Genomic DNA, 14,720 nt, shown 5'->3' on the forward strand with positions numbered 1-14,720 from the left:
GGGCGGCTCTGTCACGGAGCGCCCGGGCCGCGCCGCTGCGAGTCTCATATATATACGTGTATATATATATATATATATATATATATATACACACACACACACACACAAACGCGCACGCACGCGGCAGGCAGCTCCGGCAGCACGCTGGGAAACCCCTCGACCGCCGCTGGGGCGGCGAGCCCCGCCCCCAAGAGCTGCGGGCGGCCCCGTCAGACGCGGCGGCAGCGGCGGCGGCTGAGGAGAGGGGGGAAGGGCGGCGAAAGCCCGTCCCGCGCCTCTAGGAGCGTCGCGCGCCGCCCCTCCTCACGTGGTCTCTACGTCCCGCGCGCATGACGTCACCACGCACGGCGCGAGCCGCGCACCTATCGGCGGCGGTTTTAGTGGAGCGGCCCCGCCCGGCTGCTCAACAGCCACTCACTGCGAGCGTTGCAGCGTGGCTGCGCGGCGCGGTCCCGCCCCGCCCGGCTCGGCGCACGGAGGGAGGGAGAAGGGCCCGCTGGAAGTTAAGATGGCGGCGCGTGTGTGAGCGCGGTGCGGGACGAGCCTCCTTGCGGCGCTGCCGTAGCTTAGCCGCCTCTCCTTCGAGTCCTGCGCGTTTCCCAGCGCGCCCAGCGCTCCGCCGGCGGCTGAGAGCACCCTCGGGGGAGGGCCGGAGGCCGAGCGCCCCCCTCCCCCCCCCCCCGCCCCCATTGTGTGCCCGGCCCCCGCCCGCCTCCCTCCCTCCCGCCGCCGGGGGGGGCCGCGGTGGCGGCGGCGGCGCAGACCATGACCTCGATCCACTTCGTGGTGCACCCGCTGCCGGGCACCGAGGATCAGCTCAATGACCGGTGAGGGGCAGGCCCCGCGCGGCGGGGGGCGGAGGGGAGGGGCCGCCGGCGCGGCTCGGCCCCCGGTGGGGCGGGGGAGGGATCGGGGAGCTCTGGCCGGCGGGGAAGGATCCCCCGATGCGGCTGTCCCGTGGGGCCTCGGTGCCTGCCTGGAGCGAAACTCCCGTCTCCGCGTAGCCTCAGCCCCAAAGTTTGCCCCCCCACTCCTCCGAGGAGCTCTGGGTTGCGGGGCTGGGGGGGAGATGGGCTGCGGGGGGACGGCCGTGCGCGCTCCGCGCTGCCCCCCGGGCCGGGCGGGTATGGAGGTGATAAAGGCACGGCCCATCTCCTCCCGATGGCCCCTGCGAGAGGCTCGGCAAGGATCGGCCGGGAAATCTCCCGGCCAACTTTATTTGTCGCTGCGGATGGGGGCAAAGCGATGCGCTCGGAGGAAGTATTACGTTGAGAGCGCGTTCTCCTGCCTGCTCGGTGCGGGCTTGACAGCGCTCTGCGTTGCAGCACGGTGTTTTCCCACAGTAATCGCAAGCAGGCTGCATCGTAGTTTGTAAATGCCACTGCTGCTCTTACCTTGTCGTTCTTAAGAACGTGTAGGTCTTAATGGTTGGTTTTTAGGTCTGCATGTGCAAATAACTCGGGATTTTTAGTAATCTGTCTAGAGACTTGTATTTCTTTTTTTTTTTTTTTTTTGCACTGCTGAAAAATATTACTTGTTTTTATAATTATCTTCTCGATATTTATGATTTGTAGAGGCAAAGGCTATTGGTAACGTTCCTCTGGCTTCTCATCTCACCAGGCTGCAGGGTAGGTCAGGGTCCAGCTAAGTTTGCTGCTGTTGGCAGTTTACATTAGAAGAAGCGACGAGTCTCTGCTGAGACATCTCCATTAATGCACAGCTGAGGTTCCAGAGCTTATAGCAAGGAAAATAGGTCATCATAGAGATAAAAACTTGTGCCAAACTGCATCATCTCTGCCCTTACAGAGGGAGAGGAAGCTCCTCTTGATAAAATGGGTCCTGGGCTTGCAACTTGTCAATTTGATGTGTTTATTTCTTGACCTGATGATGCGTTTTGCAGGACCCTGCCTGGCGGAGGCCTGCCCATTCGGAAGGAGTTGCCTGGCTGCCTGCACAATGCCACGCAGCTCTGGCATGCATTCTCCTCCCTTAGAGTGACAGACAGACAGGTGATGCTGTACGAAGAGTTCTGTTTCCTCCTTGGGCTGTTTTGATTTAGGGCAGTGATTGAGGACTCTGAACTTGAAAGGACCCCAGTGGTTTTCCTTTATCTTTCTTTTATTTTTTATTTTTTAATGTTGACAGGCCTTTTAGAAAACATTTAGCATGTTATTATCACACCAAGTGAGAGAGCTTGTCAGTTTTTTTCTTTAATGTTACCTGTTTTCTCAGCTTACCATTTAATATGATGGCCCTGAAGTCTTCATAAAGCTTCCCAAGTTATTTTTTTCTGCCCCTTATTGGAGCAGCACTACTTGATACAGGAAGCTTCATCAGGTGTGGTAATTAATATACAGAGAAGGCAGCAGAAGTGCCCTGAAGTAGTGACTCGTTCTGAAAAAATCAGGTAGCTCTTGATCTGAGCTGGAAGGCATACATTTCCATTTCATAAGTGTGATTTTTACAGGAAGTGTGGTGGCTGTGCATCAGAACTTGTAGTGTGGTGAAGTTGCAACTATTCCCAAGTAGTGTGCTGGAAATGCCAGGTCATTGCCATCAGTAGCTGTCCTGTCTTTATAGATCAGGATCAAGAGAGCTTAATGAATTTTCATATTTATGCAAGTAGCAGTTAAGATTTTGGAATTTATCATTTCTGTGTGGTCTTTCTTCCACCCCTTAACCTTTGCAGGCTTTTTTGAGTCAGTGCTGCAGATAGTGGTCACAGCCGAAGTTGTTTTCTAATCTCCTTTCTGAATGATGATCGTTTCTTAAAATCTGACTTTGGGACTATAACTCTTTGTTGTATAGGTTCATTAGTAGTGCACGAAGAACATGGTCAACTGTATTCCTTTCATGGATGCAGCAATCACATTTAAAACATGTGATCTTGGTGCATTGAGGATACATGATGGCTTTCAATTTTTATAAGAAAGTATTTGATAATGCTGTGCTTAATTATCTTTGTAGATATGGTAAGTGGGCGAATTGAATTTGAAAAGCATTCTTGTCTTCTTGAACTATTGCTCTTTTAAGCTGTCTCCAAAATGTGAGGAGGGAGTTCTCTTCAGTTTGGTTTGGTGCAGTTTGTGTCATTCTGTCCTGCTGTATTTTCTCACTTCTCTGTGTAATTAGTTGTCCCTCATGGAGCATATGTGGAGAGCAGTGAAAAAGTAACTGTAGAACCCAGTAATTTGGAAGACTCCTGATTGCACAGGTGTAATGGGACAGAACTCCTTAACTAGCATTTTTGGAAATGATTAGAGTTGTACCTTGATGGCAGTCATTAGGCCTGTCCCTGCTTCCAGCAACATCTGCCTGTTCGCAGAGCTCATTCAGATGTCCAGTAGCCAGCAGCACTGAAGGAAGCCCATAGAGCCACTGTTACATTTGCTTCTGAAGCTGTGTTAGGATTCATTTGTTTGAAATGAGCATCAGGCTGCTCTTGGGTTTTGGGCGAAGTAGTTAAACTTTTTCTAGTAGGTTTATTTGGGAAGATGGGTGACTTGGGATTTGCCTCCCCAGCAATATATTCTATTTGAACTGAATATGAAAGGTGTGATATGAGAAAAATGAGTTTGACCTGCAGTTTAAGAAACAACTCCATGAAGTATTTGGGACATAAATAATTACTTTAACCTTTGAAAAGGAGATGCCCAGCTTCTGTTGCAGCGTGTGTTAAATATATTTATTGGTTATCCACCTGTTCCATATATGTTTCAGGGTTGGGGACTTTGTGCTTTATAAAGGAAGCTTGGCACACAGTTGGATAGATAGCGAATGTTACTTGGTGATTTTTTGTGGGTTTGTTTTTTTTTATGTTAGGGTAGGAAATGGGTGTAATGGTGACAAATAACCATTTCTTGGCTGTTGTGAAACCTCACAGGAGCAGCTGAACTTGCTGTCGGGTGGAAAGGAGAGTCTTTCACCTTGTGTTAGGCTTTGTGGCTTTCTGTACGCGAACTCCCGTTAAGGACAGGATTTGTCTTAAGGCTTTGCCTTTGCTTTTACTTTATTATAAGAAAATTCTCATCAGCTAAGCCATTCAAGTTGCAGCGTAGAGAAAAGTATAAGATGCCGTTACTGAAGTGGTTATTGACGCATGGTTAATGGGCTTTTTTCTCCCCTGTGAAAATGAGACCTAATGAATTTAGTTAAACAGGGTATTCTGAATGTAAGGTGAGTGGTACTAGTATGTTTTCTCACAGTGAGCTCTTTGAAGTAAATAATGGGATTGGGAAAGCTGGTTCTGGGCTTCTGTGGGTATTTATGCGCAGTCAGCTTTGGGGGAAGAAAGGAGTCTCGCTTCTAAGTAAGTTTACTCTCCCTTAATACATGCAGAACCTTTCTCTATTATTTGAACATTACTTAATTTAGGCCGTGTCTAAGCTGAGAAACGAACTTGCATTCTAAATTTATGTAGTCCATGTTGTTTATACCCTCTGATAATCGACTTCCGTGGAAAAAGTGCCCGGCAAGAGATATTCTTTCAGTCTGTTCCTGTGTATCTCCTTGCTTGGGTACCCAAAAGCATCATTTCTAAGTAATGGGCAAGTGAAGAATGGCTGTGTGGGCTGCTGTTTCGGCAGACTTTCTTACCCACTCTGTGTATACTGATGAGCAAATCTGTTAAAAATCCCAAGCAGATGTTGCTGGAAGAAGCTGGGGCAGGGTGTGGTGTGGCTCTGTGCAGGGAGCCAGAAGGGATGAGGAGCCCTGTCCTGGGCCCAGATGCCTGCACAGGAGGGGGAATGCTCCACATGTCTGTAGTCCAGAGCTTCATGTTCCATGTCCTCGGGCCTACTGGGAGACCTCCTGCCCAGTAGATACTGGAGGAGGGGATACAAGTGCTGCAGTTTTCTGTGAGTACTTGAGCTCCAGTCAGTAGTTTATTTTGGTGTGCTTTAGACTGCTTCCTGATCTAATGTAGCACAAGTGAAATTAGCTTTCCTCAAACAGAAATAGGTGGGCTTGTTTGTGGGGAAACATTACTAATGTGGCACTTTAATTCCTTGAGTTACAACTGCTTGGTGAGCCTTCAGTGACTGGAGATGTGCCGACCTTCTAGACAGGAGTGAGGGAATGGCAGGGCTGTCACTGTGTTACTATTGCCAGACTTTGGGTTTGCACCACCAGCGTGGTTCATACATTAAGAAGCAGGGCATTGAGGTTTGATCTCTTTTGTTCACTATTACTGTTTGAGGATAATAGTTTGGGAACTTGAGCAACTCCAGTTTGTTATCATCTTCAACTGTGAACCAGAGTAGGTTCAGTACAAATTCTGCCTGTGCATTTTTTCTTTACTTTCTTAAATGTACAAGGTTGTTTTTTTTTCTTCTTGTAGATCTGAATAGGAAATCTGACTTTTAACTTTCGGCAGCCTTATTCTAATTCAGTTGGTAAATAAGAATGTGATTTATTCCACACTGAAACCATCATAACTTCTGTTGTTTAAGCAGCTTAAATAAATTGCATGTATGTATATTTCATAACTTCCAAGGCAAATTTCTCACTGGCTGCTCAGAATTTACCTATGAGCATCCTTTGATACCTGGCTGATTGTCTTAAGGTTACTTACACATAGACTGTCCGTTCATGTTTGGACTTTGCTTTGACAGGGTACTTTTGTAGGTGTAATTTGTGCTGTGCCCCAAAAGCTATTTCCTTTAAGTGCAGATGTGATTGGCTGTGAATGTTCTTGCTGAAACTTCGATGAAAATGTGTGAATCAAAGTAACCACTCTCACAGAATAGGAAAGGTTTGTTTGTCCTCACCTCTCACCTTCTATCAGCTGTGTGTCTGATCCTGTGGCAAATTTAGTGGTAAACTGTGCATTAAGCACGGTTTTATGGATTGGTGAGTATAACTCCTGAGTGGATGTGCATCAAGGTAGATGGAGTAAGCAAGGGAGGGTTTTGGAAAGTGCTGCAAGAGGGGGAGAATGGGAGTGAGGAGCAGGGGAAGAGGAAACAGGATTGAGTTCCCTCCATTTTAAAAGCAGCGAGTTTATTTTGGCTACTGTAATGCGAAACTGCACTGTGAATGTGATCTGGGATGAGAGTAGCTGTGACCAGTCACGAGGAATTCAGTAAAATAGCAATTGGGATGCAAACATGGCCTCTTTTTTTTCTTTTTTTTTTTCCTGTTCTCTGTGGTTTGGGCATTTTTGTTGATTCTACCAATGAATAAATAAGGATTAATGTGATAACATCTTGATAGCTGTATTTTAGGGATGGCAGTGTGTATCAGAGCTGTCTGAAAACAACTTTAATTCTGCTGAATCTAAGGTATCAGTCAGTGTCCATGTTCTGATTTTTTGGAAGAGATTGAAATCTGTAACCAGTTGCATACTCCTACTTAGATATACAGTGTTTTTATTAAATCTTGCAGAGGTGTCCTTTGTGGAAACACAAAGGAGGTGTGCCATAAATATATAATTAAGCCATGTGAGTTTAATTAATGCCCATAATACCTTTTTTAAAAAAAGAAAAAACTTCTTAAAGTTTGAATAGATGAAAGTAATTGTGCACCAGTAGTTATGTAAGAAGTTACTTAATGTGTGAATAGAACAACCAACAATGTATTGGAGCCTGCATGCTCTAGCTGTGCTGTTATGGTTAGTTGTTCTTGTATTAAATGAGAGAGAATGTGTTGGAAATGGGGATGGGGCTTCAGAGTACATTCTGTAGTGGTGATCACACTGTCTGCAGTCTTGGCAGCTAATTCTACAAGATATTCTATGCAAAAAGCTCTGCCTTTCCCTGCGTCAACTCAGCAGCCACTTTAAGCAAAAGAAAATCAGATAGAAAAAATGATGGTTGCTTTTCAGTTGCTTTTTTTTTTTTTAATTGTACTTGAATTCAGTGAACTCCTGTATGAGCTTGGCTTTGACTAACACGCATAGAAGACTGCAGTTACGGGGCATCCATGTGCCCCAGAGAACATGGAGCCAAGGCGTAGTTACAGTGACTAGAGGATTTTAAAGCTGGAAATAAAATATTAGAGGAAAAAATATTGAATTAAGCATAAAAGTGTAATTTTCAAGGTGCATGTGTTTTTTGGGTGACGTTGTAAGCTTGTCAATATAAATGAAGGTGGTCACAGCACTAATTAGTCCGATATAACAATGATTATTCACCTTTCACAAATTATCTTTCTGGCCTAGTGTTATTTTACTACTATTTTGACAATTAACTCTGTGCTCTACATTTTATAAGTTTGTCTGTCAGCATTCACCCGATGCTGCTTACTTCACTCTCATTCTTCCAGGGCAGGAAGAACTGTTTTGATTTGATATAGTTTTTTTTTTTTTTTTTGATACATTTGACAGAGAGGTTGTACCCTCGTGAAGGTATGGAGCTTGCCTCTTCTGTGTGGTGCGGATGTGCTCAGTGGATGTTGTTGTAATTCCAAGTCTGTTGATGTTATACCATAAGGTCTCCTCAAATTATGTATATCCAGAAAGAGATTAAATTTGGGTAGCTTTTTCTCAGGAAGCCAGTTTCTTCCTGTTGCCAGAAAAAATGATCAAAAATAGCCTTGATCCCTTGCATTTCTGATATTTAACTTTACATTATAGCATTTCCATAAAGAGTGTGGAATGAAAACCACAAACGCTCAGACGATTAGCACTATGTTGGAAGTTGACTGTGTTGGAACTACCAGCTATCAGCGTTGGTTTATTGCCAGCCTCGAGGTCTGCCAACTGAGTTTGTGGCAGCAGTAGTGTAACTCAGCAGATGATAGCATGAGGGCTGCTGGGAGCTCTCATCATTTGAAGAAATTTGTGTCTTTGGGGAGAAAGAAAGTAGGGAATACAAAGGAGCATACTTTCTGTTTGATTTTTTTTTTTCTTTTTGCTTTCTTGTTTCTTTTTCCTGCTCCAACCATCCCCCTAGACATTTGGGGATATCATGAGTGATCCAGGGCTGTGATAACAGTACAGCTGTGGTTTTCCTGTTCACTGGAAAACAGCACACGGAGAAACTTCCACACTCTGTGTGTGGGGCTTGGTGGTATTGATTTCTGCAGCATGCTTGCCACAATCTCTGCAGGGAGGTGGATCTTAATTGGGGCCTCTGAACACTGCTAAAAATTCTCATTTCATTACATATTTCCTCTGTGGAGTCTGACACTGACTTAACGTATAGAGGTCTTTGTTCTATACTATTTTTTTTTTACTAAAACTTTAACTGGAAAATGAATAGGTACCAATGTGAAAGTGGTTTGATGAGAGCTGTAGGCCTTACTCTGTTGTTGCTGGATGTTGCAGGTTTCTGATGCTTCCTTTGGTGAAGGTTGGGCTCAATTGAATTGTTCATCATATCTTGCAAGATGTTTTCTTAAGCGTCTCTGTTTATCCCTTCCTAACTTGAAGATTTGCTGTTCTCTATCAACTGTGAAAATGATCAGAATTATGTCTTTTTCTTTCTGGTAAAAACAGAAGTTCTTCAAAAAAGGAAAGGGAGATAGTGAGAAAAGAAAGGAATTTATGGTTTTTAATGTTGGTTTTTTTAACTTCAGAGAGCAGAGGTGTTGTCTGACCTTCAGTGAAGAAGGAAGATCTGAAGTGAGGTCAAAGTTGAACGGAAAAGTATCACTACCTGCAGCCCTCCCTGCCACCAAAATACATGGATGCAATTTGCTGACTTTGGCAAACTGTATCTTGTCTCTTCAGCAGAGATTTAAAGGTCCTTAATGAAGCATTCCAGTGATGTGAACCATATTATGGGGACAGATCATGTGTTGGGGATTGCCTTCCGTGAATAATCAGGTTCAGGGGATAGCAGGAGTTAGCTGGTGTGGCCGGCATGCTGCCTGTGTCTCTTGCAGCACTGCAGCTGTATGGAGTGAAGCTGTGACCTGAAATAGGATGGCTGTAGGCCAGATGTGAAGGAGGAGTTATGCACTGTGCTGCTTCATGAGCTCCTGTAGAGGAGCCAAGATGCTAGCTGCTCTGAGGGGAAGCACCTGGAGTGTTGTGCCTGCAGTTCAGGTGGAGAAGAGGAAATCTGCTTTTTGGCAGTGCAGAAGAAGGGTTGTGATGAGCTGTGCACCTTAGAAGGCTGGGTTTACTTTAGAGGGATTTCACCTGCAGTGTGAGGCTGCAAAGAAACAGCTTCAGGAAAAAAAAGGAAGAGAATCCTTTGACCACTGTCTGGGACTCCACAGTGTTAGTTGCAGAGTACAGAAGGCCTTTCTTCTTTCTGGAGATGCGCAGTTGCTTTACTTGTCTGTATTTAAATCCCATGTTTAAGTTGCTTCACTTCCATGGTTTATGATGTGTTCTTTAACTACCCAGTTGACACTTAAAAATTTAGGTTAAATTACAGACAAAAGTGAAAAGTTGCTCCTTTACTTAGTAAAGAAGTTCATTTTGGAGATGGTGGAAGTCGTTTTAATTGTTTCAATGTAGCACCTATACATGTTTTTTGTTGCTGTTCAGTGTTAAGTTTTTGAAGGGAAAATGATGCAATTCTTGCTACAGCTATTGGGTGAGATTCCTATTTGTAATGCATTGTGCTTTCACAATACTTACCAGATTAAGAAGGCCCTACTAACACGTGACTTAGAGAGAAAGATGGGCATACATATATGGAACAAGTCAAAAATCTTAGGGCGGTCAGGTAGTTCTGCTTGTGTCCTCTGGTTGTTTTGCTGGTCAGAGAGCTGAGCCTGGCATGATGGAAGTGGTCACGAAAGATGGCTGTTCCCCAAGGATGAGCAGCAAGGGATGCCTTTTGGAAGCTGAGCGTGGTGAACATGTACAGTGAAAGTCTATATCAAATAAAATCTGAAGACAGCTTGCTTACTTTAATGAAGAACACTTCCATTCTTATCAATTGGATAAAAGATCTGAAACAAAATTTAACTTATGTGAATTTCAGTACTTGCTTAAATCAGTTAAAATAGCTTTAAAATTTATAGGACTTCATACAGTACACAGTAGTATGAATTGATTTTATTCTGCAGCTCTCATGCGTTTCTGAGCCTTGCTTGGTTTTCTGTGTTGAGGTGACACAGGCAGACGGCTCCTTGGATAAATTTCTGTGGAAAAATAAGTGTATTTTGAGACAAGTAGCAACTTCTGGTGCATGCTGTGCCACCTGTGAAGGCTGAGCTCCTGTGGTCCTGACCTGGAGCCTTTTCTATTACTCGGTGTGAGTGTAGTTCCTTTCTCTTCTGATCAGTTTGAAGAAGCTAGAGGTAGTAGCTGCTAAAAATGAAATAAAGGAAATCCTGACTTGGCTCAGGCAGGCTGACTGCTTGTCTTTCTTCACAACTGATTTTGCATCAATTTTGGCTGGTCTTTTTAAAGAATGTGCATCTTAACACAGGAGCCATCGGCACTGACGTTTTTGTCTGGTGTATTTCACCAAAAATCTGCTTGTGAGCCAAACACATGGTGCTTCCGTCTTTATCCTTCAAAATGGCTTAACTGCCTTTAATGAGATTTTTCTTTTTACGGTTTAACCTCTCTGGATGTTCGTATTGGAGATCAGAGATAAGAAAGATTGAATAAAAGGTCTCAATGTTGGCATTTGTTAATGCAAGATTTGATTAAATCACCTCTACCTCTGTTTCTGCTTTCAGGGCACCATGAGTAGAGGTGTTGGGATCTCACTGTTACAGTTAACCCAGTCTTAAAGCTGCACTTAGTGCCTGTGCTGCAGAGGGTCTGTAGCATCACACGCAGCAGCTCTGCGAGCAGAGTAATGGATTGCTGCAGGAACAGTTTTTGTGAAATGATTTAGAATTTGTGTTTGTACAAACGTGTGTACTGCACAGAACATCCGAACATGGTTGTTTTATGCTTACCTTTCAGCAGGCTTATTTCTCTGATCATGGTTTGCACAGACCCTGGTGGCAGCTCAGGGATCATAGAATTATAGGATGGCCTGGGTTGAAAAAGACCTCACAGATGATTGAGTTTCAACCCCCCTGCCATGGGCAGGTCTGCCAACCAGTAGAGTAGGCTGCCCAGAGCCACATCCAGCCTTGCCTTGAATGCCTCCAGGGATGGGGCATCCACAACCTCTCTGGGCAACCTGTTCCAGTGCATCACTGCCCTGTGAGTGGAAAAACTAACGTCCAACCTAATGTCCTCCTTACATCCAACTTAAATCTCCCTTGCCTTAGTGTAAAGCCATTCCCCCTTCAGGGATGAGGTGAATCCCCTGCAGGGACAGAACACTGGCATTTTGTTTGGTTGGGGCTTTTCTATTTTTTAAACCTAGAGATACTCTGTCTCAAATTCAAGTCCTCGTAGTTCAAGTCTGTTACAGCAGCTGTGTAACAGATGGGGAGGCTCGTGCAAGTGTAATACTTTCAGTATTGTAGCTTATAACCTCCTCTGCTCTCTCATGTTGGTGTTGTCAGCATCCTCTCTGAGTCGCGTTAGCACTCTCTTGATCTTGACTTGTTGCAGGTAGACCTATTCTTCAGGTTGGCATTACTGACAGTCTCACAGAGCACACAGCTTTTACCTTGCTAAATGTTTTCCCCATCACCTTTTTTAACAACTTAAAAAAAGGATGAAGATGATTTTTTTACAAATTGGCTAAGTCTCTTTCTATAGTCATGACACAGAGCTCAGTTACAAGAGTTACATGTTGGGGGTAGACCACTAATAACTGTTCCCAGTGATGTGTTACTTTATGCACTGTGAGCTTTTCTTCAGGCAGTGCTGTGAGCTTGAAGGTGGTTTTCCCATTCCTGCTTGCCAAGAGGAGGAGTGCTAACAGGAACTGGGTCAGTGTTCTTTGGAAACTCCTGTAGATATGCTTAAGATGTGAAGCTCAAGGATGTTTACCTAGCCATATGTTCCACGGCAGATCCCTGCTTGTTTATAAGATATTATAGTGTGTTGTGGACTATGTGCCATTCATCTTTGGGATTTTGTTCAGTATCCCACAGTAGTTCATGACTTGTATGGGCTACCTTCTACACAGGTGGCATTTGAAGTTCATGTTCAGTATTCACCTTTTGGGCATAGCCTCTGCAGAATCTTGCCTCCTGTGTATGAAGGAGTTGTGGCTGGTAGTCAGGATGCTGCCAGTGCCCCCTTACAGAGCAGCAGCTTAGCTGGGAGAGCAGGGCATGGCTGCCAGCGTGCTTGCCTCCTGCCTGCTCCTCCTTCACCGAGGTCCTTTTATTTTGTGCTTGGGGCATAAAGCTATTTTTGTCAGTACAAATTATTTTGTTTCTCTAACAGACACAGTGTTTCTTTCTCCCACCTCTTCATTCTCACCGCAGGTTCTCTGGGGTTGGTTACTTGATAAGAGGATAGTATTTTTCAATTCCATTAGGAAGACTTTTCTTCATCTCTTGGTTTTTAGTTTCTGTAACGCAAATATTCTGTTTAAGTTTGGAAGCTTTGTAGGGACCCATAGATCTCTTGTATTTTGTAAGGCAGAAGCCCAAGATCTACCTGAAAAGCCTACTGGGTATACTGAGAGCATCTTTGCTGCCAAGAGAGAATCTTTTCTAGGTCAGTGGTAAGGGTAGGAATTACTGTGTTGCTTTCTGTTTAGGGTCAGTGTACTGGCTAAGCAGAAATGGTCTGTGGATGGACCAACTTTTGGGGTTCTTCCATTCTGCTGAGGTTCTGTGAAAGTGAGTTGAAGGTTTCTCAGTTATTCTTTCTACTCACCACAGTTTCTTGTTTGTCCCTTTCGATGCTGGCTTTTGTGTGTGTTTTCCTGTCCGCTCGGTTCTGGGGAGCTTACTGTTGTGTTTTATCTCTGGCATGCCATGTACTTGGATTCCTTAGAACATGGAAATCACGTCTGCTGTGGAATGCTGAATTGAAACTCAGTAGAAGGAAGCAAGAAGGAAGCAAAAATGCATCTAGAGATGGTGCTTGTTGCTTCCTCTGCTTGTGTGTGAAGTTGTAAATGACTGTAACAAGGCACCATTCTGATAGTGACTTGCAAAAGATTCCAAAATGCAGGAGAACATGGATTTTGTGACAAGGTGATAGGTAGCAGGGTGAAACTCTTAAGACAAAAAAACCCCCTTCAAAACAGAAACTTAATTTGAAACTGAGCACCGTCACTTCTGATGTAGATTCCCAGCAGTGAGTGGCATTTATATTAAGCTTCGTTGCCTCTGGTAATAAGTGGATTCCAATAATGCACTTTCACTGTCCCCTACTATCATGTCATCAGATTTGTTTGCTGATCAACTGTTTGTTAAGAGTTAAATTTGAGATTTAGACATTCTATTTAATCAGTGTGTAATATGTTGAAGTATCCCTGCCAACTAAACAATCATGTTGTAATTGTGCCATTTATGTATGTTGTGTGCCATAGAGGATATTTCTCAAACAACATCTTAACACCTTTATTTCTTATTCTTTTTCAGGTTAAGAGAAGTGTCAGAGAAGCTGAACAAATATAATTTAAACAGGTAAGGTGTATTACATGATGATGTAAGTAATTTAGGAAAGTACAATATTTCCAACAAGAATGAAGACAATATTGTATCTGTAGCCTTAAAGCCTCAGTACGAGTACTAAAGTTCAGCAGTGCTTTATGTAAGAGAATTCTTATATTAAGGTGAAGATGTTAGATTTTCAGTTATGATATATTGAACTTTTAAATACCCATTTTATCAAGTGACTCTTGGGGTATGGTTACTGTTAGTGATCAGATTAAATAGAAAAATCTATCATCTTCTAAAGTTTTGTTCTACATTGTGTATGCTTAATGACTGGAAGCACCTCACAGTTGCTTCAGCTGATATGCATGTTTAGTCATTCTTGAATGTTTTTATCAGTGACCATTGCTGCACATTGTTCCTTCCATATGCCACTTGTTTGTTGTTTCCTTTTTTGTTTCTGTTGGGTTTTTTTGTTTTGTTTTTCCAGGCTTCAAAAGTTTAAAAATATTATACATGCTCACTTTTTGTTTTCAGCCACCCCCCTTTGAATGTATTGGAACAGGCTACTATTAAACAGTGTGTGGTGGGACCAAATCATGCTGCATTTCTTCTTGAGGTAAATGACTCAATCTGTTCAGATAACAAATTTAATACTGTATGGTTAAAACTAATTCTTCAAACATCAGATTGATTAACATTCTTCCGCAACTGAAGATTTGTTTTTGCTTGCATTTATTTTTTTTCCTGTACTCTGTCTTGCAGTTCAATTTTGGACACTTGATTTTCTTGTTTTTAAATATAGGATGGTAGAGTCTGCAGGATTGGTTTTTCAGTTCAGCCAGACAGATTGGAATTGGGTAAACCTGATAATAGTGATGGGTAAGAAACACTTTTCTTTATATAAAATGTTTCTTTGAAGTGGATAAGCATCTTGACTGCTTTTTTGGTTTGGTATTTGTTTGCCTTTGGAATGGGTACTTGAGTAGATATAGTGGTTATGGTGATGCAGCCAAACAGCCTAGCTTGTCAAACTGGGTAGGAATAAAACTAGATTTGGCTTTAAAACACAAGTGAGACAGGATGTCTATAAAAGAAGCATACCCCACAAAAATAAATCACCATGAGAGAAATTGTTTTAAAGTGTTAAGCCCAATGTAAAATCCACTCTGAAAGTGGTCCCATCTGGAAAGGCTTACTTTCTAGACCCACTGCTTTCAGTTCCAGGTAAGTCCTTCTTAACAGGACTATGTAACAGTCACTATTTGGATGCAAAATGCTTATTAATCTGAAAGGAGCAAACTCAGGCTCAGGTCTACAGATAGCATATATGTACAATTATA

The 14,720-nt window shown here is 43.4% G+C and overlaps 1 protein-coding gene across 8 annotated transcripts in view; it reads left to right on the forward strand.

Annotated features, from left to right (window-relative positions):
• The first annotated feature begins 491 nt into the window (after positions 1-491).
• Positions 492-14,720, forward strand: part of UBR5 (ubiquitin protein ligase E3 component n-recognin 5) — a 78,706-nt gene continuing 64,477 nt past the window's right edge. For 7 of the 8 annotated variants that reach the window (XM_065752874.1, XM_065752878.1, XM_065752877.1 and 4 more), the window contains exons 1-4: positions 493-827; positions 13,363-13,407; positions 13,915-13,996; positions 14,183-14,259. In XM_065752874.1, the coding sequence (XP_065608946.1) occupies positions 766-827; positions 13,363-13,407; positions 13,915-13,996; positions 14,183-14,259 (266 nt within the window). In that variant the 5' untranslated portion in view covers positions 493-765. Of the gene's footprint in view, positions 828-13,362; positions 13,408-13,914; positions 13,997-14,182; positions 14,260-14,720 lie in introns of all 8 variants that reach the window. The other variant, XM_065752875.1, reaches the window with a different exon arrangement.

The sequence above is a fragment of the Cyrtonyx montezumae genome, unplaced genomic scaffold, assembly GCF_038088225.1.
Source record: "Cyrtonyx montezumae isolate F1298 unplaced genomic scaffold, pur_monq_1.0 scaffold_8, whole genome shotgun sequence".
Classification (NCBI taxonomy): domain Eukaryota; kingdom Metazoa; phylum Chordata; class Aves; order Galliformes; family Odontophoridae; genus Cyrtonyx; species Cyrtonyx montezumae.